We start from the raw sequence: 26,474 nt of genomic DNA, 5'->3' as shown, positions 1-26,474 counted from the left end.
GGGAAGGAGGAGGCGGCGGGAGCAGCCAATGGGGCGGCGCTGCGGGGAGACGGAGCGGCGGGGGCGAGCGGCGCTGTTGTTGTTGGCGGCGGGCGGCGCCGCCGGCGGGAGCGGCCGCGGGACCCGCCCGGGCTCTGCCGGCAGCTCCGGGGCCGCGCTCCCTCCTCGGGCGGTGCGATCCCCGCTGTCCCGGAGCCTTGCTCGGTGCCGGCCGCGCGCTGCCGGCTCCCGCTGCCCCGGCGCTGCCCGCGCTGTCCGGCGGGAACTGGCGCTGGCCCGATGTGGGGGCTCAGCCCCGCCGGCGGGCCCGGGGCGGTGCCGCCTTCCCGGGGCCGTGTGCGTTCCCTCGGCCGGGTTAGTGCCGCGCTTGGCGGGCTCGCTGCCGCCCGGCAGGTGCCTCCCGGAGCCGGATCGACTTTCCCCTTTCCGTTCAGGACTTCCCACTTCCCAGCACGAACTTTTTAACTGCCATGTGTTAAGAAACAGTGATGTTTTCCTTAACTTTTTTTTTTTTTCCCTGTAACCCCTGACAGATCCTGCCTTGCTGGCTTGTTCACCTTCCATATTCGTATTTTTACATAACCTTCAAGTACTTTAATGGTACAAATTAATTTTTTTCAAGGATGCACCCTGAAATCTGAAGGCTCACTGGGTGAACTGCATCCATGCACCTAAGTTTTCTTTGTGTGGAGCAATTAGTGTATCGAGCTGAACAAAACACATACAAATTAAACCTGTAGTAGGTTGTTGTAGATTTACAACAAATAACTGGAGATATCACATTGCCTGTGGAGCTTTGTTCATACAGAAGCATTGCATATAAAACTTCTTTCCCTAAGTCTGGATTTCCATCATACTGGGAGAGAGCTTCTCTCCCCAGACACAGGGCATAAGGCTCTTGCCACAGTACTGTCACAGGATCTCAATTTTGTTCATGTGGGTTCAAAATCTCTCACCTGAGATGTGGGTGGAAAAATGGAAGTGCTTTTACAGTTGCTATTTAGTGGCCGTTCAAATGTCAACTGCTTGACAGAGATGAATTAGTCAGTGTGGTCTAAGTAGCAGTCCAAGGTGCTAAGTCATTTAATGCTCAGATACAGAAATAGAAGCGTTTACTGATGACTAGTGTGTATAATTATAATTCTGGATATTGCGCTTTTATCCTGTGGTCCTCAGCTGTTTCACAGAATTATATTATTTAATTATTTCCTGTGGCTGGGTACCTCTACACATACATTACACTTTTATTTTGTATAATTTATTATGTTCTCTGTTAGCATAATGACTTTTAGTTCAAAAATTTAAAAATCCTTTTTTAAACTAGCCATTCTAAAACGTTCAAGTTGGGTTCAAGGAACAAAATCACGTTCTCTGCTTTATGTACCTTTACCAGTAAGAAGTGGCTGCAGTTGACATTTCCTTTAGAATGCTGTTCCCATCCATGAGCTGTCTTTCTGCACATACATCTCTGAAGTGCTCACTAGGCTGTTCTCCAGACATCTGAATTCATTCTCTTACCTAAGGCTGTGTCATGCTGAAACCTGCCTGCCAAAAGATCTGGTGCTTCTCTCCGTGTGTGCTGGTGTGATTGCTCCCAGGGCAGGGGCAGCGTTTAGGGATAACTCAGATCTAGTTCCAGCTCATCACCCACCTCTCAAGAACCAATCCTACCGCTGAGAAGATGGTAGGACACTGCTTCAGCTGTAGTGTGGGAGCAGTCACTCCTGACTGGTGCTTTATGAGACTCGTAAACGGCGTTAATTCGAAGCGTTGGCAGGTTTGGGGGTTTTATTTCTGTCGTGCTCAGGTACAGCACTGTGTGTGCCCTGCTCCCCCTGAAGCCGTTCCAGTCTGGAGCAGTGGAGTTGCCTCACTCTGTGCTCAGTGTGGCTGGGGTGGTGTTTGGGCCTGGCTGTGACCCCTCCCGGGGGGAATGCAGGGCTGGGGTGGTTCCAGCCCGCCTCTCTGCACACACCATCAGGAGTTAGTTCTGTTGGTACGAGGGATTACAGGTCCCTGATCAGCCTGTACCTGCCCGGCGTCTCTCCACGCTCCTCAGCCTGTTGCAATCCAGGAAGTTCTGCAGAAAGGAGACACTTTCTCCAACATCCCACAGCCTGTTAACCTTTGGCTGGAGAGCTGTGGAAAACTGCAGGGAAATGACTCCTGATGCAGCCGAACTTTCCATTAGAGCCTGAGCCACAGACTTGTTTCTTCAAAGGCGTGTCCTTGCACTCCTGTACTTAGCTCTCCTTGGTAGTTACTTAAAATAGACCGCAGAGAAGCGCCCTTAATGTGAAATAAACATTTAAACAGAATTGGTGTGCAATAGCACTGCACTCTGGGGGGAAAAAATGGTTCTGCTTTGTCTTTTGATGGAATGAATAGCTGGTAACCTATGTATGTTTTGGGTGCATACATCAGAAGCAAATTAATTCAATGAAATTCCGTTTCTGGAATGATTAGAACTTTAAAGGAGCAAGTCAAAAGATTTTATATCAAGTCAGAGTCAGGAAAAATAAAAAATGTAGTGGTCACATTTAATTTTGTTTTCATTTGCGTGTCCAATCCTCCATACTTGTATTGCAGTGAATAGTAGTAGTACTACTTGCATGTGTCAATGTGAATCTTCTCCATGTGCATTTACAAGGCCTTTTACAAAGGCCTTTTACCCAATTTACCAAATTGTTGGCTTTTTTTCCACTTCTGTAGTCCAGGAGTTTTTTTCCTCGTTCAGAATTTAAATGTTCATCCTCAAATTTGCTTATAATTACTTTTGTGCAAAGTTACTTATGAACTCTATAATTTAGAGAGCATGATCTGGACTTGTCATCCAAGTATTCTTTTCACATGGTTTTGCTCAAATAAATGATTGCCTGATATCAGTAAATGGCCACTTTTTTTTTTTTTTTTTTTTTTTAAAGCAAAATGTGACTTAAATGACCATGTGCCAGTTTTGCCATTTTAGATCAGTTTGACCAATGGCTTGACAAATTATTTCCTTTTTTCCCCTCGATATTCTTGGTTTTGTGATTCTACCCATGTTTCAGTGTTTTCTCTTAAAGGAATAACTTACATATATGGGCTACTGAAGCATTGTGGGGTTTCAGTGTCTTGTTGGCTTCACTGAAATATTTAGCTGACGAGTCTTGAAGTGGCTCATTCGTGCCTTCTGCTGGTGCAGGACCTGTGAAGTTGTTCCATGAGCTGGATTCCAGATGAAAAATAGCTTTGTGCTGGTTTATTTTTTCAGCTGAATTTATTCTATTGTTTGTTTTGTGCATGTCAGTGTAGAAACGTGTGTTGACATTATGCTGGGAAGAGAGCATGAAGACAAAGAGATGGTCAAGGAGGAAGGGAGAGTTGAATGCAATTTGCTTTTTGTTTGTGTTTTCTGGCACAAGTGCTGTCTTAAATACACATCAGCTATAGCCTTGATAACCCTTGGGGATCCTGTAGAAATAATCCAGAGAAGCACTCAAGTTTGAAAATCTGATTTAAATTCTAGCTTTGAGTGTACTCTTTAAATAAATATTTAAATTGTATAATAAATTGAAAGAACTGGCATAGCTGTGCAAACAGTGCCAAAAACAGAGGAAGGTCAGTTCCTTAAAGTATTTTAAAACTTTGTGGATATTTGACATTTGGTGGTATTGAAAGGAGAACTATTCAAAATGTTGCAGGCTTAAAGAACTGCCTTGCACAGTGAATGAGGGCTGCCAGAAAAAATTGTTGTGTATGACAGCTCCGTATTGTGTGTTCCTGAAACCAAAGTGGGGAGCCTCCCATCTTAATGCTTTTTGCACCAGTGAATGCCTAAAGAGTGGATTGAAGTGCTGTGCTTTTGTTCATCATTCCATCAAACTACTTTTAAAACATTTGCTGCTCCACTGCTTTCAGGAGCAAGAGCTGTGTGAAATCAGTTGTTAGGAAAAGTAGTCACAGCAGTATAAAAATATCTCTCCCCACATGTTTTTCAAGACTTACAAATAGTTAGCAACTTTAGTGCTGGTTGTACTGAAGAATGACTTGTGGGTTGTATCACCCAGCTGTTGAGGAGGGGGACTCAAATTTTGGAGCAGTTTTATGGGTCTTTGGTGGTGAACTGAAACCAAACCTGGCTGACTGATTTCAAAGGATGCCTCCGAAGCTCAGTCGAGGCTCAGTGGCCTCACACTAGAGACTTTCAGTTGAATACTTCTTCCAAATGCAGTTTCTCAATCAGCAGCTGCTTTCAAAAATCCCAAGACAACAGGAAAAAACCACATCTGCTTTTGCACAAGCGTTCCCTCTGAGGTCTCTGTTTTCCATTCTCAGATGAAATCACACTTTTTTCTTATTATAACTTGGTCTGTCACATGCCCTGAAAACAACTCAGTGAGTCTATTAAAAACAGACAAAATTGTAAGTGAACTTGTAATAATAAAAATAATTCTGAATTTATGGTCACGGGATAAAAGATATTGCTGGTTATTTTACAGCACTAAATTGAATTTTGTGCATAGTTTAAACTTCGTATCACAGGTTTTGATGCACCGAATAAACTGTTAAAGGATTACAATTAAAGTAGTTGACTCCTCTTTAGTAGTAAGGTTGCAGCTATAGGCAGTTTAGTCTGTAGCTGTGCATTTTTGGGGAAGAGGCTGAATGGAGGGTTCCAGGACTGTGCTGTACCTTTTACACCTTGATCCAGTTAAGGCCTCACATGTGTTAATTTCTCACAGGATTCTCTAAAGAAGTGTAATATTTTTCTGTGTCAGGACCTATAAAATGTTGCCTTACCTATTTCATATAATCCTGGTATCTGTGGGGGTTAGATGAGCCCCAGTGGCACCTCAGCTATTGCTGCAGTGTTTCATCTCCTGTTTTCTGACTGCACCCACAAAAGTCCCAGCTTTAGCTGCACAAACATCAGAGCTGTGAGATGCTGTCCCTGAGCTCAGGGAGCTTCTCCTCCGAGACTGCCTTGCCAGGGAGCTGGGGGAATGGTGGGCTGGGAACAGCCTGTAAAGTCTTTAAATTGTTGAGGTCTGTTTCTGCTTAAAAAATGAGCGTTGCCTTAGGATTTGATGAGAAAAATTACTGTTGTGGAAAGTGATCCAAATTTAAGTTTCTCTTGTCGATGTAGATAAATTACGAAGATTACTGTTTATAGATACAGCTTGTTCCAGGTTCTTCATCCCTAACAGGAATAAAATGTCCCAAGTGGTTTTGCTCATCTGTGTACTTATGTTAGGGATTTCCATGACAGCACTGAGTCAGAAATGCACCTCTTCAAGTGCTGTGCCCTTCTGTGCAAAGCAGAACTCGTGCCTCAGAACTTCTGGAGGCAAAGAGCAGCTGGGTTTTATTTGAAACCTTAAACTTTGCACGCAACAGCTAAAACTCAAATGAAATAGTAGTACTTCTAAAGAAGAGGGAGGGCTGGAGGTCTTTGGGGCTTGGGTTAGGATTCTAATTTTGTTTTGTTTTCTTTAAATAATAGGCCCTATCATTATTTTTGTTTCTCCTAAGAACTTGTAGGTTATCTGAAATGCCTCAAATGCCTTATGTTAGATCAGTTCTGTATGTGATCAGCTTGGCTGTTTCGCTTTAAAAGAGAAACCAATAAAGACCACATCTTCTTGGGAGATGCCTGAATTCACCCTGCAGTAATACTCTATAGCTTTATTAATTTTTACAATTTTTATTTGAGTTTCAGTTAAAATTTATCTCATATTGTTGTCTGCTTATAACCCGTTCAAGTCCTTTATCAGCACAATCAGTACAGCGTGTATTGAAAGCTTATGGAAAATGTAATTTTGTCTGGTTATAAAACTGAGCACTGAAAAAGATAGCTGCATATTAAAATTTTAAATATAAAAGGAAAGTAAAATGTGGCTTTTTTAAATTAGCCATTTAGAAATGTCTTTCTGCTGTATGAGTTTTTGTTCAGTGAAGTGGAACCATTCCTCAAAATAGTTATGGGATGGCTTTATTTTTAATAGGATATATTGGATAACCTAATTCCAACCAAAGAATAATACGGGGAAGCTGAAAGCATTTGAATTATATTTTTCTAAAATGTTAGTTGGGGAGGGGGCAAAATCTAAAATGTCAGCTGAATTTGAAGTAGTGTCTTGGTGCAGCAGTGGAAGGTTTGCTGTCTGCCAGTGAGAGAATCTTGTGTGATGGCAGCTGAGTGCTCTGGAGCTCAGGGAATTCAGACACTGGAATGATGGGTGCTTTATTGCACTTAGGCAGGATGAATTCAATTTAGTGCTTTCTTATAATTGGTATTAACCAAGTAAAGCTCTGTCAGAAGATGGTGAAATTGTAGTTAGACAGGCCCACACTCTGACCTGTTACTTATCTTGTGATTTCTTTTCACAGACTAAGAACATGATAATGTTTAAACTTAATTTCCGTTCCATTAAAAAGCGGTGGACAAGGAAAAGGGAGGCTTTTACTGTATCTGAGTTGATGGTCAGTTGATGGTCTGAGTTTTACTGCAGCTGAGTTGATGGTCAGTGGAAATGGGGGTCGTTGGGGTTCTGCTCTCCCTTGCATTGGGACGAGCCCTCAATTTCCCTGGGTGTAAACCCAAGCAAACCCAGTCTTTTCTGCTGCCTTTGCTTTTTGGCTGCTCAGTTCTGTGCCCAGCACAGGGAGCTGGGAGGGCTTTGCCTGGCCCGGGGGATTTGGGCAGTCAGACCTGCTCGGGTCCCTGCAGCCCCTGCTCTCTTGCAGTCTCAGTCCAGGCATTTTCTTTCCTGCTTAGGTTATGCCAATATTTCTTCCAGAAACCACCAGAGGGAGTGATAAGCTCTCAGAAGCGTCCCCCCATTTTAGGAGAACTCTCAAGGCACTGAGTATAAAAAATAAAAGTGTACTCTAGTGAGCTATGTCCCAAATGCACACAATTTCACATCAGAAATTGTTGGGGAAACTTTGTAAGTAGGTCCTCTCCTGAGTTTGAGGTTAAGAAAAAAAAAGTCCAAAACAAAACAATGCTCCAAAAAGTCTTCCCTATGTACTTGTTGTCTAAAAAGAAATCATGTAGCTGTAGAATGCATTACAGAGGCACTGCTGGTCTTTACTGCCATTTCACTTTGTCCAGCCAACATATGCTGATGTGAAGACAGGTAGATTAGTGTGATGGCTTCTAACACTCAGAAGACAGCTCTGATAAATTGGAGCCTAAATTGAATGAGAGGTCAGCTAAAACATTATTTGAGGCCCCAAGTGCTGTACTTTCACATTACATTTAGTGAGTAGGACTTGCTGGGACTGCTTCATTCTTTCCTTGTAGCTATATCTAAAACATGTTGCAGATGAAGAATAATTTGTTACTCTTAAGACTGATGCTTCTTGTCCTGTCTTTTTTTTTTCCCATTAATGTCAGCAAGATTTTGTTGTCTAGTTGCTTCAGTGAAAATAGGTCTGGTGATAATAACATCAATGTATTGTCTTGATGGAATTATTGATACACTGCTGGAAAAAATGGGTATTTCAGAAGATGACAGCAAGAGAATCTGATCATGAGACACCAGTGACAGTTGTTGTTCTCCTGACCTGAAAGAATGTAGTTTGAACATTTGGATGGCAAGAGAGAAGAGGTTTTATTAGACAGGACTACCTTTCAGATAAGGCTACAACAGCAAGTAATTTACCATTGAGAAAACGGGAGGTCAAAAACAGCCCTTACCAGAAAACTGAGTATTCAGGATGACCCAAATAATTTCTTTTTCTTCTTTACCTTACATAGTTCCTGTGTGCTACTTGGGCTTGCCACTATTGCCCAATAGCAATGGTTACTGTCAGCTTTGTCTGAGACAGTGTGGGAATAGCTGAAAGCTCAAGGATCACCATTTCAAGCTGGAAGTGAGTTGACTGTTTAGAATTTCCTACTTGAGGATGAGGGCAGAGGGGGTTTGAAGCTTTTTTCAGTGCTTCAAACATAATAAAGAAGAGATTGAGTAATCTTGCAAGGTAGGCTAATGTGTGAGTTTGAGCACTGGTTAAGGACACAAAAATCCTGTTTTCTCATCTGGGCTCCAACAACTTCAGTGGCTACAAACATTCACTTTTTAAACTGTAACAATGACAGTAGGCTGTTCTAGCTAGGAAGTGGATCTACAAACATGTCTAAACATGAATTTTGTATCTGCCTAAAAGGGGTGAAAATCAGGGAAAGTTTCTGACAGATATATAACTTCATTTGTGCAATTCTTCCTGCACAGCTGGATTTTGTTTTATGGACACTTTCCTGGAAGCTGGAGAGAAAGGAGGAAGATGTGAATCAGCATACTGCTGATTTTAATATTTCTCAAGTCATTTCTTCTTCCTTTCATTTTACTTTCTATAAAGGCATGGACTGCATCTCATGAGTATTTCTTGAAGGTGTTTAGAAAACTTCTTGAAGTGGGATATTGTGTTCTTGTATTTTGAAGGATTCATTTTTCATACCATGATGGTGGGAACTAACCTATTTTGTAACAGAAATTGCATCTTGTTTAATCAGTCACTAAAACATGATGCACAAATGCTTTATTCTTTCTCTGTTGGTTTGAAGAACTTTCTTGTTACTGTATTTGTTAACCCACTGATCTGGGGTTTTTTTTTTTCTGTTTCAGTCAAAAGACAAAATGATGAGAGGCTCACGCCGAGGGTGTGTTAGACTCAGGGTAAGTGTTGTTTTATTCAGTACTTAATGACTTACTGTGTGTAATGTGTCCTAATGGAGAGAACTGCAAGGAGACTTTTGAGGTTTGGGCTCTATTCCTGACTCTGCAAAATGCTGAAATAGTGAAAGTATTTAAAGAAAGGAAACATTAGGGGTCAAGTGACATGCTGGGCTAATTACATTCTATAATTTATATGTGGTATAAAAATATACATTTTATAAGGTATATTAGAAGGCATTCTATGGCAGAGTAAGATGGGTTAGGAGTAGCATGCTATGAAAAATTTGCTCTTTGCAGTTCTCATTTCTCTGTGTGTGGAGATCCGTGAGTATATACACAGATATATACGTGTATATATTGTACTGTACCTACAGAAGTCACTGTGAAACTCCTCCTTCTGTCCTGATTTGTTTTTCTTCTCTTAATATGTCCTCCATCCTGCCAGTTTGGACACTGTTTAGACCTAGGCTTGAGCTCAGTGAAACACAGGAAGACTGGAAAGGGAAGGGAGAGCACTGCTGGCAAAGTTTTTGAAATGTATTTGGAGAGGGGTATACAAACTGGGGAAAGAGAGGAAGAAGATGCAGAGTGGGAAAGCTGAGCATTACCTGTTTGAGGCACTCTGGCATGGGACATTCAGCTTTGGGTGCTGCTGTTGTGGCTGGAAGTGGCAGTACTGAAGTGAGGGGAGAGTGCTGTGATGTCTTTGCACATGTCCAGTTTCTACCCCGTGGTCATGCTCATACCAAAACTATTTCTTGCACAAGTCCCTTTATTTATTTTTTTCCCCATTTCTCATAGAATTTCTCGTTCTAGCCTGCAGCAATCTTGGGAAGAGCTGGAGCAAGTAGGGGGAAAGAGTGAGGAGAGTGATGGGTATGAATGGGAGCATTTTGAAAGTTGAAGTAAAGGAAGCCTAGAGAAGGGGATCTGTGGTCTTACAAACAACATGATGAGTGTTGAAGGAAAACTCTGCATTTTCCAGCTCCTCCTTCCTTCTGTTGTTAGTCCTTTCTAGTTTTTTTGGGGTAGCTGTAGCCTTTTGAGACTCAAGAGAATCCCCATTAACTTGGATACCAGGTGACTTCTTTGCACTTTGCCTTGCTTGATATATTGATATCTTAATTCAGAATTTCTTTAAGGGAAATGTATGCTCAAACCACTGTCTGGAACAAGACATTCCCAAAGATTCATGAGGAAGGTTTTTTTCATTGTGCAGAAAAATTCAGTCCAAAAAGCCAGGCCTGCTTTAATAGTGCTGTGAGCCTGTCACCGTGGAGGTTGGCCTCAGCCTGCCAGTTTAGGAAATACTAAAAGTGAACAAAAGTGAACAATCTGTTCAATACTGCCTGGTCCATCTTTATATGTACTTAACATAAACCAGCCCCTTTCTCTTCTCCCAAATGCCACTCTTCCATCACAAATTATTCTTTGGAGTTTTTAGAAAACTTAAGGACTCCCCCAGCTTTTCTCTGAATACATGTGATTTGCTTGTTTGGGTTTTTTTGGGTTTTTTTTTTTTGTGAGGGAGGAAGGAATCTTCCTTTTTTCTCCTTTTGTAAAGCAGCTCCCCTGGCAGATGACAGTGATACTGATAGCTGAACAGATGGGCTTCTGCAGTCTGAAATTCTATCAAAGAGGTTTTCTGTTTAGAGTAATTGTTGATTTGTAACTGTAGGTGTGAACATAAACAAACATGTAACTTAAGCAATTTGGCTAAAATATTTCCTTTTCTCTTGAATGGCTTATGAAAAGCTTGTTCCTCACCTTTTTGCTCCCGATGAACATTTCATGGGCCTGAAGTTTCATCTTCAAATTCTTTTGCTCATTGTCTTAATGTACATAGGAAAGTGTAGCCATAAAGCATTCTGTGTCATCTGCATTATGCTTATGTCCTCCTAAAGTTTTCTGGAATATCCATAAACTTTCCTGCTCTTATTTTTAATTTTACTTGTTCTTATGTATTACCTGCATGACAGAGGAAGCATTTTCTGTGCTTCTGGCTCAGAGCCTTTGCCCCAGTGTTGCAGTGACAGTATGTGCACTGTCCACAGGTTTGTGCTGAGTTCACAGGCCCAGGAGAGCTCCCCTTGCCCCCACACTTTGGGCAGGACTCGGCTGTCTCAGTCTGTGTTTATGTGAGTTTGACCTGTATCCTCTGGCTTACAGGTTTTTGGTATCTTCAGCCTGGAGAAAAGGCGGCTCAGGGGTGACCTTGTCACTCTACAATTCTCTGAAATGAGGTTGTAGTGAGGTGAGGGTCAGTCTTTTCTCCCAGGTGACAAGTGACAGGATGAGAGGAAATGGCCTCAAGTTGCACCAGGGGAGGTTTGGGTTGGATATTGGGGGAAATTTCTTTACTGAAAGAATGGTCAGCCACTGGAGCAGGCTGCCCAGGGAAAGTGATGGAGTCACCATCCCTGGAAGTGTTCAAAAGATGTGTGGATGTGGCACTTGCTGAGGTAATTCAGTGGTGAACACCGTGGCACTGGGTTAACATTTGGATTTGTTAATCTTAGAGTTCTTTTCCAACCACAGTGACTCTATGATACACCTGCTGAGAATGATACTGTACAACTTGCAGTGACCTTCTGATTTACTGCACAGCCAGACATGTACTTAAAGTGCCAGATATTTCTTATCTACTGGTGTATTTAAAAGAAACCTGGTGCTTGTGTCCTGGCACTGGAGTTGTTGAGGATTATACTGCCTTGGATACACTTTTTAAGGTGCCTCTTTTATAGTGATCACAGAGCTGTCCATGAAAAGCCTGTATGGAAGATACTCTTGGAGAAGTTCAGTGGCACATTTTATCAGTGGAGGGAAATAAAAAACCAGCTTGGAGCTATCCTTTCCTGCTGCCTTGCCTTGGATTACGGATGGTTGGTGCTGTTTTTACCTCGGACTGCTCCTGCCGCTCTGCTGTGGGGCCTGTGCTGGTCCCAGCCATGCAGGACCTGTTCCCACAGCCCATAAATCTCCTGTAGGGACTGTGAGGAGCCTGTGTGGGTAACACTGACTCAGCTCCCTCTGCCCCCAAGTCTGGACCCAAACCATCTGTAGGTTTTGGCCAGCCTGGTGTATCCCTGGCCCCAGCCCTGCAGCTGCTGTGGGGTCCTTGGCTGAATGAGAGGAAGCACTGCTTGGAATTGACTCAGGGCTCCTGCTGGTGCTGTTAGTCTTTGTGTGCTCTGAGAGTAAGGGCAGAGTTTACCCTTTTAATATGTGCACTTTCCAGGGATGTCTGTCTGTTCTGTGGGAGGGGGAAGGATGCAACAGATCCTGGTGCTGTGTCTCCTTGGAGAAAAGAAACTGAGGAAATCCACTGGTGATTTTTGAGCTAAATATTAGAATTTATTACAGTTGGCAGAGACTTTGAATTGTCCTTTTGTGTCTTCTCCTGGGTGAAACTGTTATTTGTTATAAGTGCTGGAGAGGGCAGGAATGAAAATGCGCGCAGATTTGTAAATAGCTAAGCACAGATGGTCTTTAATTAATTTGCATTTTCTTGTAATAATTCATGAAGAATTAGAAGACAAAGCCAGTTGCTTCTGATATGTCCTGATTACCTACTGTTAATATTTACTTAGGGACTGAAAATTAGATCATGCAGTATACCAGTGACATGACATGATGGGCCAAATTCATTCTGCTAGAATGATTTATTTTTTATTACAGGCTGGTAGATAAAATCGGGTCAAGAGCTTCTTTTTGTAGAGTACTTATGAGTTATGATTTTTGTACACTGAAAATACATATAAAATATTGCTTTTTGCTCTTCTGTAAAATACAAGTTGGAATGTGGTAGGGAACTGCTGCAGCATAAATCCTCCATTACAAAAATAAAAGATGCATATTATTATCCAGATAATAGCTTTACAAACATTCACTCTTTTTTTCTGCAAGTAAAAATTTATTGTTTTAAAGAGCTGACTGCATCCTATGACTGAACAGAGAATCTTTCTGCTCTTTACTGTATTCAGTTTCCTTCCAATTTGTCAAAGCTTTTTAAATTCCAGTGGTGTAGTGATAGAGTGTCTGCTGCTGATGTCACTGCTTGCCTTATCAGGATTTTGTTCTTTGTTTCACAGGGAGCTGTGATTGGTATAGACGATGAGGACGACAGCACCTTCACAATAACTGTTGATCAGAAAACCTTCCATTTTCAGGGTGAGCTGAAAGAAGAGATTGTTGTTTTTTTTTTTTTCTTATAATAGATTCCACTTGTATTTGATGGATGATTTTAAATGTTTGGCAACAGAACAGCATGAATGAGCACACTGAGAACATTCTGGATCCAGGGGTGCTGCAGGTTAGGCAGGGATTTACATCTGCAGTGGATACATATGTGCTAGAAAGAGACTGTAGCTCTGGCAGGATTTGGAGATGAATAATGTAAAGAATAAATCACTCAAGGGGAGAAAGTAAATGTGCTTCTGATTATGGGTTTCGCTTACAAAACGTTTCTGATCTTCGCTATCAAGATACAATTATGCATTTCTTTATGAAGAGAATCAAGACCGGTCTGAAGGTTGCAATTTGTATCCAAATAGAACTTAATGCTCCATTATGAGGAGACTAGAGGCAACGTTTGGCTTAACGGTGGAGCTTTGCTTCGAGATTTACCGGCTTGCATTCATTTCATCTACATTTCTGTGTCTTGTCTGCCAGTCACCATTTCTCTGCTATTATCCTTTTATTCACATTTCCTAACACCAATGCCATCTGCCACTGCTATGTTTCGTCATTGCATGCTATGGCTCACCGGTAGAAAGGGTAAGGCTCTATATGATTGCTATGTACTCCTTGAATTATTTTGTCTGCAGCAGGAGGACAAAATACTGTGCTGATATTGAATAGAGAACTTCCTTTTTCGGAATGTTAAAATCCTGGGGAAGTGTGATGGAAATATTTTGCCGCTAGCGTTTGTTAGTCCTTTTGCTTTCCTTCTAAAATGCAGTGACTAAATAATTGCTTTGTATAGAGCTGGAAACTGTAAATATCCTAGAGGCACACTTGCATTTAAGCAGTCATTTTAATTTATGGAAACTCAAATAATTCTCTAACTTATATTGTTCTGTACCTGTTTTTATATCAGTGATTTGTAGATGGAAATTATTACCAGTACTGTTGCTTTTGTGAGACTATTTCTAATGATAAATATTAATTGTACACCATATTGTCACTGGCTTCTGCATTCCTTGTGCTGTTCTTTTTCCTGGATGCTGCTGCTGTCCTCTGGCTTTTCACTGCATTGAGCCTTATAAATGTACCTTCATAATGCTGAGCTCACAGTAATACTTAAATCTACTGTTCCCAAGGATAACTGTTAAAATGCAAGCTAATTGCTAATGCAGTAATGGAATGCTGTACTAAGGCAGTCTTTCAGTACTACAAAGCTAAATACTGCTGAATATTTGAGAACTTGATACAGGTAAATCTAGAAATCTCTAATCTTTAGTTACTAAGATAAACATTTTTTTAATACATCTTGTTTTCAGTGATTTGTTATGTGCTGTATTCTCCTTTGGGTAGCCAGATGTCTTAAGAAAACTGATAGTATTTGACATAAGTAATGTTTTACTCTTAAGTAATATTGATAATTTTTGAACAGCAGTATTGTCACATCTTGTGCATTATAATTTCTCTGCATTTCATATTAGTCCAGGATTTATGTATCCTCCTTTGGTGTACAACTAAGATATTGTACACTATTTTCTGTATCATGTATTTTCTATTAGCATATTATGAAGATAACATCCCTGATACTCAGGAATTTATAATGATGCAAGCACAGTATTAATATACATGGATTTAATGCAAAAATGTATAAAGACAGGTAGGACACCAGTCCTGTGATATTTCAATGTAAAAAAAGCTCTGTGGAACTATACATATATAGTTCTTACAGCCACTGTAAATGCATTCTCACCTCATTGCAACCTCTGTCCAATTTATGTCAAATGTTTGTACATTATATTAAATTAATTCATTATTACACAGGTTTTAACTTATGCAAAATGTAGGTCACTTTCAGTCATGAATGGCAAGTGCTTAATAGTGTAAATATTACAAAATGTATGCTGAGACTACATAGGACATGTAGGGCATATTTTGGGAATAATCCAAGAAAACAGACAAAATTCCTAATTTCTTCCTGACTTTTAATACCTGATATTAAAAAGATAGAGCTTTTGTTTTGCAAGATAGTCAGAGCTATAAATTCCTTCACGCTTTATAAAAGAAGTCTTGGACAAGAGAAGACTGCAGGAGTTTCAGTCCCTTCTCTCCTTCCTTCTTGGTGCCATCCTTCTTTCTCAAGGACAGACAGGGATGCTAACGAGCTGGAGCCTAGCTGGGGAAAAAACAGAACTTTAAAAATCCAAGATTTCAGAGATCTCCTGACCTAAGTTGGGGTCCCATCTGCAGTGGAACAGTTTCTCTTTCAGGCTCTCCATTCACTCAGACTTTGCTGATTGGTGCCTCAGTGAGATTTTGCTGACAGCCAGTGATAGAATTTGAATTTGTGAAAAACAAAACATCATTCTGCGTTAACTATTTCTTAGTGTCAGTTGCTGAAAATTGCACATCCTACTGACTCTAGAGATGGAAATAATGAGATGAAGGGCAAGTAATTAATTTAAAACTGTCAGACCAGCTTCTCACGTGGAAGTTGATTCCATATGTGTGTGTATGTGTGTAACTGAATTTCCAAAGTGCCAAAGCTCCAGCATCTCCCAGTAAGATTCACCTGTCAGAGGATTTTGGCAACTTCTGAGTCTTTCTCAGAAGAAAAGTTCATATTTGGTTTCTGCCTGTGACAATTTCCCTCTTTTCTGTTCTCAGCTGTGCTTCCTAGTGGCCACCCCTATATTGAACATCAGTAAAAGTTAAAAAGTTTTCATTACGAAGATATTAAAGATTTTGAAAGATGACTGGGTGCATCCCAAATGGGATCCATATCCTTTGTACCTGAGTGCTAAAAGGACCCAGGACAGAAGTTAATCGAATAAAGGACAGAAGTTAATTGAATAAATATGGGCAGTAAAACAAAGAGTGTGTTTTCTTTTTACTGTCAGCTTGACTTTAAGCTCTGCCAGAGTGCCCAGCAGATTTTTTTCCCTGTATTTTATTGTTATATACAGTTATATTGATGCTTGTTCGTATTGGAGGGGGAAGGGAGGTAGAATGACCTCAGAAATTTTAAAATAGATATAAAAGTAATGGTTTTTATCTCCTGATTGGTCCTTGTTTGGTCGTGCTGAATATCCAGTTTCATGGCTTGCTTGTAAGGCTTTTGAATTAGGTAGATGTTAAAATATTCCCTCGTGGGGTTTTTCAGATTAGATGCAAAAATCCATTCAAGTTGCTGTAAGACATTTGGGATAATACTTTTAGTTTAATTTACCTTCCTGCAAGGAAGCTTTTTCTTGGTATTTTTCCTTGCTGCAGTACATGTCTCTGTTCTAAATGTTCCATCACTTTCAAACACTCTGGGGGTTGGGTTTGTTTTTCTTTTAACATCTTCGTATCATCACCAAGCTTTAAGCTCTTTCCATTTGGAAATTCACTTCTTCAATCCTTCATATTACTTAGCTGTTCTTTCTCCTCACTGGGATGCTTGTGACTTAAATTCAAGAGTGGGAACATGATGTTCAAGAGACTCTGGCAAGGGTATTGTTGCATTTCTTCTTGATATTTGATTTGCTGTCTAACCTGAAGCAATAATAGCTTCTAGCTAGACTGAAATACTTCACTAAATGCACTTTGTATGCAGAAAAAAAAGAATTAATCTTTTTAAAAAATTGGATTTTTAAATTCCTACCTGAAAATCCAGCTCTTATTCTTGCAGCCTGCAGTACAATTCTTTGGAAGGTAAATCAGTTTTTGTAATAAAGGGTGAAAAGATTTGAAGCAGTCCAGTGCATTGATCTGAGATGATTTTGCTTTAGCTTTTGCCTTTCCTTTCCTATTCTTGCCACAAAAATATCTGAGAAATGAAGCATGAATGTTGCTGTGCAACTTATTCTCCTGTTACATGAAAGCTGTCAGTTGGTGAAGGTAGATTTGTCCTTTTTTTCCCATCCTCTCCCAGTTTTGTAGCTTGATTTGTGTCTGCCCACCATCCCAGCTGAGGAAAAAGGGAGACATGCCCAACAAGAGGTTGCCATAATGTTATAAAAGCAAGGATTTTTTTGTTTATGTGGGGGGCATTATTATTGAGGATATACTGGGGTCCACAAAGGCCTTAGTTGCTGAGCAGTATTAGAACTTGAGATTTTAGGTATTTGCATTACGTGTCAAAATTAATGATATTGGTTTTATACCTGTGTTTCAACATTACTTGCAGAAATAGTCAATATTTATAGTCTTCTAGAAATCTTTGACATTGTCCACCAAATAGGTGAGAGGAAGTTGACTGCTCTTGTGGTAGAAAGAGGCACTTAAGTCTATCACATTACCTGATTTAAATAACGATTCATAAATTGCAGCCTTTAAATACAAGAAGTTTTAGAGTGTTTTAAATTTGATATTGAAAAGTGCCTGGAGAAGGATTTTGCTGTGAATTCTTGGTCTACGTTGGTTTCTTCAGTGATGTCTAAAACTGCTGTGACAACATTGTTTGTCCTAAGTTAACATTTTTCTGGATCTTTTGGGCTTCTGGTGATGCTTAAACAGTGAATTCCTTGATGCTGTGCTCAACTGTGCTTTTATATTGCCGAGGAGGATGAGCAGGTATGATCAGAGTAAAGCTGAGCTTCCTCTCATCCTCCCTTTACCTGACCAGGTCTGGGCTACATCTCATCCTCCCCTGATTGGCATTAACTGCAGAAATTCCTCTGTGAGCCAGAGCTTGGTTTAGCTTTTGCAGTGATTCTTCCGTCTTCCCCTCTCTTTCCTCTGCCTCCTTTTTGCTCTTGATGTATTGCACTGGTATTTTGAGTAGTTGGAACATATGACCAGAGTGCAGGGAATGGTGCATGGTTGTGCTTTTCCTCTTTCATGCAGGTCCTTCTTGCACCAGCAGCATCTTTTCCAATCATCCCATGGTTATGCCATTTTTAATGGGGCTTCCCATACTCAATTGTTACGGTCATATATAAACACATCTTGGTTTTCTGTTTTTAAGGTTGCAGCTGCAGATTTCTAAATATTTGTTACACTTGAGAGTAGCAAAGAAATAATACCATGAAGCAGTATCTGTGTGATGTGTTGATTTGTTTTCTTTTTTTCTTCCTCTGGAAGAAATTGTGACTTTTGGCATCAATATGAATCTTTTATCTCAACTGTGTGTGTGATATATGGCAAGTGTTTTGGAAGGGGAAAAATGGCCAGAAAAGGTCTCACTTATAAGGACAGGAGGGAGACTGAATAGTTCAACACTCATTTCCTTCTGTTTTAACAAGAAATTCCAAATAGCAATAACCTTGAGTTTGACCTGTTAAATTGACAGTGATTTTATTGGCTAAGAAAATGGTTATAATTTTGTTCTATTTTGATTTTTTTTTTTCAATTCAAGCCAAAATACGGTTTCTACTTTAAAACAGTAGTTTCAGACCTTTATCAGTGGGATCTGCAGTGGGAAAAATCCTTTCCTGTGAGGCCCTGGCACAGGGTGCCCAGAGAAGCTGTGGCTGCCTCATCTCTGGAAGTGTCCAAGGTCAGGGCTCTGATCAACCTGTGACAGTGGAAGGTGTCCCTGCCCATGGCAGGGGGTTGGAACGAGATCATCTTTAAGGTCTCTTCCAAACCAAACCATTCTGTGATTCTATGACTAATTTTAAATGCCAACACACCCTAAAAGCCATTTCCACAGAACATACCATATGAAGTATTGTTTAGTGTTGCTATTATTGATATTTAAGTATTATTCTCTAGTGAAAAACCATATACTTGGAGATTTGTCCCACACTCAGAAATGTTTCATTACAAAATTACACGTTATATGTGGATTTCCAGAGAGCAACTTGATCATGTGTTTCCTTTGTCACACAAGTTTCCACCCAAAGCTATGTTCCTGGCTGATTATAAAGCTTGCTAAAAAAGCTTTTGAGCTTAGGTAAGAATAAAAGGACAGTTTAGTTGATTTCTCAAGATCACAGATTAATTTTACAAACACATTGTACGAAGGAGACCTTTTGATGCCTTTTGTTTGGCCACGACTTTGTGTCTTGTGACTGCACTGGAGTTTCCTGTAGGGATGGAGAGCTCAGGCTGGTCAGACACCTGCAGAACAAAAGGAAGGTTGATTTATGTGTGTGGGTGGAGAATGGCATCAGGGGGAGGATTAGGAGGAGGGAGAATAATGATTGTGACAACTCCAGAATTAAGATATACAGGAAATAATACTCAACCTAGTGCCAGATGTGGGAGCTGCATGTGTTAGTTAGAAGGATGTTTGTAAGCAGTGGAAGTGCAGTGTTTTGTTATATGAAACCCTGCTTCATCTTGCATCTTTTTCTATGGCTTGAAAGGCCTTCAGTGACTTTAAATAGCAATTTATTTAGCCATGGAACAGTCCTGTGATGCGTGACTTTTCCACCTTATCGAGCACTGCTGATAAAATCTCTCTCCATGGAGAGTGGTGGCAGAAATCCTATCGATCTCAGTGTAGCCAGGGTTTCATCTCTATTATCTGGTGATTTGTGTGTAAAGATACTACATTAGTTCTGCACTTGGCTGAGAAAATAAAGGAATTTTGCATACAAATCAGGGGAAGGTCTGTCAGAATAAAGGCTGCATAATTGACTCTATTGACTCTGTGGGTGTAATAGACTCTTCTTACTGAGTTCTGCCTGTAAGTAGGTCACAGTGAATGAAAATAAAATATGCATTTCTCTTTGTGACAGTGTGGTGTTTTTATAAGTAATCTAGTAATATTTTTTCCCACTAGTTCTTCAGGTTTTTCTTTCACCCTAATGCCCGTGTAGATGCACATACACACACAAAAAAAGCACCAGTGTGCAGATTCTGAGGTGATATTTTTTGTATGTATTCTGTCTTCCAAGTACTGCTGTGCATGACCTAGAAACGCTGGTGGTAAATGCTGTATCGTGGAGCAGAGTTGTTAAACTTGTTTATATCTAATCTTTAGATGCTATCAAGCTTAGGCTGGAAAAAGTAATCTGTTTTATGCAGTACTTTAACATTTGGTATACGTTATATAAACACATATAATCTCTCCACAGCAAAGTAAATATTATAGGAACTCTAAATTATAAAATTTATTCTCTATTTGGGAAATTAATAGAGAGCATCTGATGTAGTTGCATTTCATTTGCCTTCTTATCTTCATAGAACAAAACTTTTTAAAATCCCTGAGATACCTGGTTTAGCAGTTTGGGGAGTTCAGAGATAAAGGACTATTTCATAAAACAAAAGTTTTAAGCCACAATTGTTCAGAATTACCGAAGTTTTCAGTAGAAACAGTAATTCTTTGTTTAGTATTTTTTTATTCTATAATTTTCTCTTTAATTAAATAATTGCTTTCTTTCTTTGGATCTTCTCTAAGAAATAGTTCAGATTTTTTTTTTTAGTATAAGATTGATGTTAAAATATCTTAGGAATAAGCTCAAGCAGATTGATCACAAAAAATACACATGTAAAAATCATATTAAAGCTCACTGTAATGAATGACATATTTTCAAGTATGTTTTTCTGAGCTAGTCATAAATAGGACTGTGATCATGTTAAGTACCCTGTGGTTGTCTTAGATATGCCTGAGATGTCACAGTAAATTATACAGGTGTCTTTCAAAGGATGCACCACAGACACAGAGGAATGAGGGCTTAGGCATATGGGAACAAACTGTAATCTAGCTCATAAATACTAATTCTACTAGAAAAAAGGGGGAAAAAAAAGGTAAAAATAGCTTAACTGACATAATCACAGTAAATTGCAATGTTTCAGCCATTAATGATTCCAGTCTCTTGCACACAGCAGTGATTATGCAGCTCCGTGTGGATTTAGCTTCTTTCACGTGCAAATGTTCCCTGTTAAATAGCAGGACAAACTGAATTAGAATTCTGGCATTTAAAATAAGAGAAAAACACAGGCACTGTTAGTGCCCTCTCAACTGCAGACATAGCATGGCTATTTTTGTGGACAGTTAATGCTCTAGCACAATTTGAATTTCAGCTGACCAGGTAATTCTTGCATTAACCCCTCAGTCTAAGAACTAACTTTATGTTTTTAAGTGTCAGTTACTTCTCATGTCCAGGTGTCCTTCAGTGTTTCTTGTTTGTTTTTTGTAATACTGTTATTCTAGAAGCAGCCTGGGGAAAAGCAACTCGTTTATCTCTCTTGCCCTTCTTCTCTTTTTAGAAGTTTTGTGCCAGGAGGGACCAGATAATACTCCTCTATTTTTGTATAAGTACAACACCAGTGTAATTCCTTGGACTAGATAAGAATTGCCTTACCCCAAATGTTTTGTCAGAGACAAATTCTGGAGGAGCTTTCACATAGGAATTGAGGAGGGGATTAACTTTAAAATGGAGCCTGATCAAATGATGGAAAAGTTGGAGTGATTTAGGGTACTTGAGGCACAGGACTAATGAGCAGGGCATTCTTGTCCCTACCTGCTGAAGAAATCATCTGCAGATACAGAGTGGATATTAGATAATATGCATCACCAGCTTCTTAGGTACAAAGGTATTAGAGCTTTTTCTTTGACCAAAGTTGCCTTCTTTAAATTAAAAACAGCTTGGATATTTAGCCCTCCCTACAGATGGATAGATAATGATCTCTGACCATTGTGTGTAGGTTTTTCCCATAAATTCTTTCTGAGCGTGTTGACTAATCTCTTTTTTGAATGTTCCCATTGATTTTTTTTTTTCCATCAGTGATCTTTTGGCAGCTACTCAGTTCTAAATTGCTTTTACCATTAGGGAGCTTTTACTTGCACCTAATCTCACAGCAGCCATTTTGATTAGATTTAATATAACTTTTCTTGCATCTCGCTTTACTAAAAACTGTATCCTGCTGGTTTTCTCCGTGGTTTTCTTAAGAAGTCTGTGGAGGAGAGCCAGGAGGATCTGCTGTTGATGATAGATGGTCTGAAATTAAACCAGTGTCCTGAGCAGAGAGTGCTTAAAAGGTTTTGATGCTGTGTTTCCATGCAGTAAGCAGTTTCCTCATGGCAGTGTTCTGGATTTATCATGCCCCGGACTCCAAGTAGCAGGATTGATGAGATTCATGTGTGCTCCCTAAGGATTGATCATGCTATGCCAGAAGATTGCAATGTCCAATATGTGAGGAAAAAACACAGCTTTTCCCCCCCTGTGCTGATCCCTGGTAGAGAGAGCTATAAAAGGGTCATTGGAGAAGCAGAAGTTTCAAAAATTTAGTTTATTAATGAGCATGGAAAAGTCAGTTTTATTTTGGAACTGTATGGATTAGTTTGTTTCTAGGTCTTCCCTGTTGCTATAAGGCCTCTGTTCTGGTGGGGTTCAGATAAAAGTCAGAATGTGATAACCTTTGTTAATGGGCTACTGTATTTGAGATTAGTGTTTAACGAATACTGTGACCTCTTTTTGCTGGCAGTATGGAAGATCACAGGAATCCTGCTGCAGTACAAGGATTAATTCAATGGTCTGCAGCTTAATTGTTTCCTTTTTAGTTTAAATAATCGTGGGAAAAAAACCTTTAACATAGGATATTTGTATCCCATGAATTACTTAGTAACTCCTTAGTGACCTGTACCCCAGTTCCCCAGTAAGATGTTTTTTGAGACTGGAAGACAGTGATTTAAAAAAACACCACAGAAAACCAGAAAACAGACCCGAGAAACTTAGACACATTGAAATAATGCTAACCACTGTTGTTTTGGACACAGCTTTGAAAATTTAAGCCATTGATACATTTCAAATACTGAGAGATTAATGACACAGGTAACTATATATGCTAAGTGGTGATTGGTATAGGCAGAATAAACTAGATTGATATGTCTGGCAGGACTAGGCCAAGGGGCCTGGTTTTGTGGTTTTGGTAAGCAGAACCAAAGAAACTAAGAAACATTAAAATTGATTCTAGTTGGCTACTTCAGTAATTGAAATTATTGTTAAAGTGTAATCTATGCTGTGCAAAAAAACCAGTGTTTGTGTGTATGTGTGGACAGAATATGAAAAGAAAAACTGTAATTTGCATGTTACAAAATGTATTCAGTGTAATGCAGTCACTGGACAGAGTTCACAGGCCTCTGTCCCTCCGTCCTTCTGCTTTCACTGCATTATAAACTTGTCCTCAGTGCCTGCTTCAGCTTCCCAGTTAAAATATGGATCACCAGTAAGAAGAGTCCTGTAAGTTAGAACTTCTTTCTAATGAGATATTGAGTCTATCACAGTGGCATATCCAGCTTTTTAATACTTGCTGCATTTTCTGCAGCAAAGTCACCTGCTGTTCTGAGTAACATTTAATTACTCTAACTTCTGCCACTTTCTCTGTGGCTTTCTCTGTGCATCAGAAAGCATTTCAGTAGCCACTTTCCCTTAAGTCTAGTTTTAATTTGTTTAGGTTAATGGTATTGTGGCCAAAATTCCTGTGGCAATTGATCATATTCTACTATTTTAAAAGAACAATGGAGTAAGTATTGACTTGTAGTAGATTGGAAAAATGTGTATTTTTAGGGAAAAAAAACCTAGATAGAATTCAACCTTTTACCTTTTGTGTTGTTAAAAGTTTTGCACCACTGTTTTGTGAGGCTACCTCATCAGTTAGCCTCTGAGCAAGTTTATGTATTAAAAGGACATTCATAATTATTTCTCCCAAACATTGTCAGTTCTTTCCTGATGGTTTTATTAAATTGACATAATTAGTGTATAGTAATAAGCTGAAGTAAACAGTGTGGTATGTTTATCTTTAAATTGGTAGGGTTATCTTTGGGGAATTTAGAAAAATCTACATATTCAGAGGGCTTGGGGCATTTTTAATTACTGATAGGTTTAAGCTGCAGAGTTCTGAAAAATAAAAGCAATGGAAACAAAAGGGTGAGGAAGGGAACATTGAAACAAAGCATTTTGAGCTGGAGAGTACATTTCAGAATAACTTAAGAATATTTCCTCTGAACTCCTTAAAAATAAGTGAGATAGAAATCTCAGCTCACTGATTCATAATGGGTGCTAGTGCACTTAAGCTTTCCTTGCTTTTAGCAGACTTCCTGTGTTTTTTAATATCTTCCATTTGAATGAGGAACTAGAAACAATTGTTAATGACTATTCTCAATCCGTTTACAGGCCAGTTTGTTTACAGTCTATTTAATGCCTCTGGAATTTTCCCTTTTTTCTTTACCTGGAGTCCACTGACTCTGCTCCGTTGTTTTTTGAGCACCCCTAGAGCACAGCAAGGAGCTCTTCCAGGCTAGTGAAGTAAAAGTGGCATGTCTGTACTGGGGACAAAGGGGGAAAGAAAGCAGTTTTAGAGAAGGATTGTCTTCAATTTAATGTTTGTTGTATATTTAAGATTATTCTTTGTGCTTCATTATTCATACTAGTGATCTGTTAGGGGTGTTTGTCCTCTATTATGAAAGTCACTATGTCCACACTAAAGTAGAATTACTGGATAATTTATTACAAGTTATTTTCTTGAAAATAAGAAAATTTAAAAATTAATTATTTAAGTGAGGAATGTCTGTGCAAACTCTCTTTGTAGGAGTTCCTCTAAAGCTGGACAAGGGACAGAGCTGCAACCACAGTAGAAACAGGATATTAAGACAATGTGGAATTCTGTGCTTGGTGATTAACAAACACAGTATGGTTAATTTCCATATTTAGTGTGGACATCAGATAAGTTTGCCTGTGCCTTTTAGTATGTAAGACTGCATGTGATTTAGCAATATCTTTTAATACTTTTTCAGCTCGAGATGCAGATGAGAGGGAGAAGTGGATCCACGCTTTAGAGGACACCATCCTCCGCCATACCCTCCAACTTCAGGCAAGTTTCACTTTCAGTTTTCACTTGTTTTACTTTTTTTTTTTCAAAGCAATGAAATACAGTGGCATGACTGCTAATATCCATCACATCCTGTATAATATCTGGCTGTTCTATAGCCTATACAATTTGATATAGTAAAACTTCTGTTTAGGTTCGAGTCTGTCACATTTTTCTTGTCCTACCATAATGAAAAGTGAGAATGAGACTTTCCTTTATTAACTCATATTTATAATAAATATAGTTATCATTAACTCATATTTATTTATAATGCATATTTACGGTAAGGTTCTGGATTTATTGTTGTACATTTAATTTGGATTTTGGTTGGGAGGCTTTTTTGTTGTTTTTTGCTTAAAACTAGGAGTCATTTTTGGCTCAAGCCTCTTGTGTGCTCGTATGTCACCTAACTTGGAAATTAAAATGAGGCAGCAGTATTGAACCACTTTCTGGATGACAAAAATGGTGAATAGGTTGTTTGAAGCTGGATATCACTTTGTAAGCTGGGTATCACTGGTTTTCTGGTTCTAAAGACAGATGGTTCAATTGAAGATGGTTCTGAGCTTTAGTTACCTAATTCCTGGAGTTAGACTCTGTCATCCTTGTGGGTGACTTCCAGCTCTGGATACTCTGTGGTCCTGTGATCTAAGATCAGTGTCTGGTGATGCTCTAGAGCTGGACATGTCCATAAGATGTGATGAACATTTATTTTTGCCCCGGAGAGAAACCCAAACTGTCATAAAAGAGGTTTGGTTTGACACAGGTGTCTGTTGCCAGTGTAGAAACCTTAAAGCAGATGTTCATTATTTGTGTTGAATAAAGCTTTGGTTGTGCTTTTGTAGTATGGTAAGGGAATTAAGTCTCTTAACATTTGATTCAGTGTGAAGAAAGATAGAGTAAAACTTCTAATATCATATAAAGAGAAGTTTATGAAGATTGATTCAGATGACATTTGCCCAATCTAAAGAGTTAGAACGAGCCTGAATTTGACCCATCCAACTTTAGACACTTGTACTATCTCAGTCAATTTGCTTATTAGTCAGTGAGTTTCAACCTTCTTTCATCTATTAAAGACCACTACAAATTTTCTAGAGAATAGCAGATCCCTGGATAAAAATTCCCATTTGACAATCAGCTTTTTACCCCTCTTTACTGTGCCATGATATATTAGCAGTAATCTCTCCATGTGGACACGGTAGCTGACCGAGGGCTGAAGAACCCCACTGCAGTGGATGTGAGCAGACAGGGATTACCTCGGGAACAATATGTGCATGAGGAAGGGCTGCTCCCCCTCCCAAGAGATGCCTCTTTCCCCATCCTTAGCTTAGAAAGTGAATAGATTCATGTGATCAGTCCTGTTTAGGGTCTGAAATGAAGTAAAACGAATCTGTGCTGTTTTCTCCACCTGAAAGACTTTTTATGACATAGTGATATGGAGTCAGCACCAGAATATACATTGAATTTATCAAAATGTACACTTCCATACTCTCTAGAAATTTTGAGTGTAGTTATATTGGCAGAAATAGATTTCATGGTAGCAGTTAATAATGGAACTGTTTCCCATTACATAACTGTTCATGTTCCTGGTGTTTTTCAAACGAGTAAGGCATATTTTGGGGGAGAGAAAAAGAAGGAGCCCAAGTTAGTAATTTATCTAGTAATATTTGAGGGAATAATTAAAAAACCAGAATCGGGTGCCAAGAATCATATCCTCCAATCCTCCATCCTTGTAAATATGTAACATTCGTGGGCCACTGCTGTGTGCTCACCACTCATTTTCAATAACCTTCAGTCTATGGGTCATGTAACCTTTTAGCCTCTGGCCGTGGTTGTGGAGTAGTGTTTGTTATAAACGGGCCAGGAGACCTGCTCCTTTGAAAAGCC

General features: G+C 39.5%; 1 protein-coding gene across 5 annotated transcripts in view; it reads left to right on the top strand.

Moving 5' to 3' along the window:
- OSBPL9 (oxysterol binding protein like 9) overlaps positions 1 to 26,474 on the top strand; it is a 58,904-nt gene that overhangs the window by 367 nt on the left and 32,063 nt on the right. For all 5 annotated transcript variants that reach the window (XR_010744280.1, XR_010744281.1, XM_066325504.1 and 2 more), the window contains exons 2-4: positions 8,616 to 8,666; positions 12,758 to 12,836; positions 24,517 to 24,593. Coding sequence is in view for 3 of the 5 variants with exons in the window: in XM_066325504.1 (XP_066181601.1) it covers positions 8,616 to 8,666; positions 12,758 to 12,836; positions 24,517 to 24,593 (207 nt within the window). In the remaining 2 variants the exon portion in view is untranslated. The remainder of the gene's footprint in view (positions 1 to 8,615; positions 8,667 to 12,757; positions 12,837 to 24,516; positions 24,594 to 26,474) is intronic.

This window comes from Sylvia atricapilla, chromosome 9 (assembly GCF_009819655.1).
Source record: "Sylvia atricapilla isolate bSylAtr1 chromosome 9, bSylAtr1.pri, whole genome shotgun sequence".
NCBI lineage: Eukaryota > Metazoa > Chordata > Aves > Passeriformes > Sylviidae > Sylvia > Sylvia atricapilla.
This window is presented reverse-complemented; position numbering and strand designations above follow the sequence as displayed.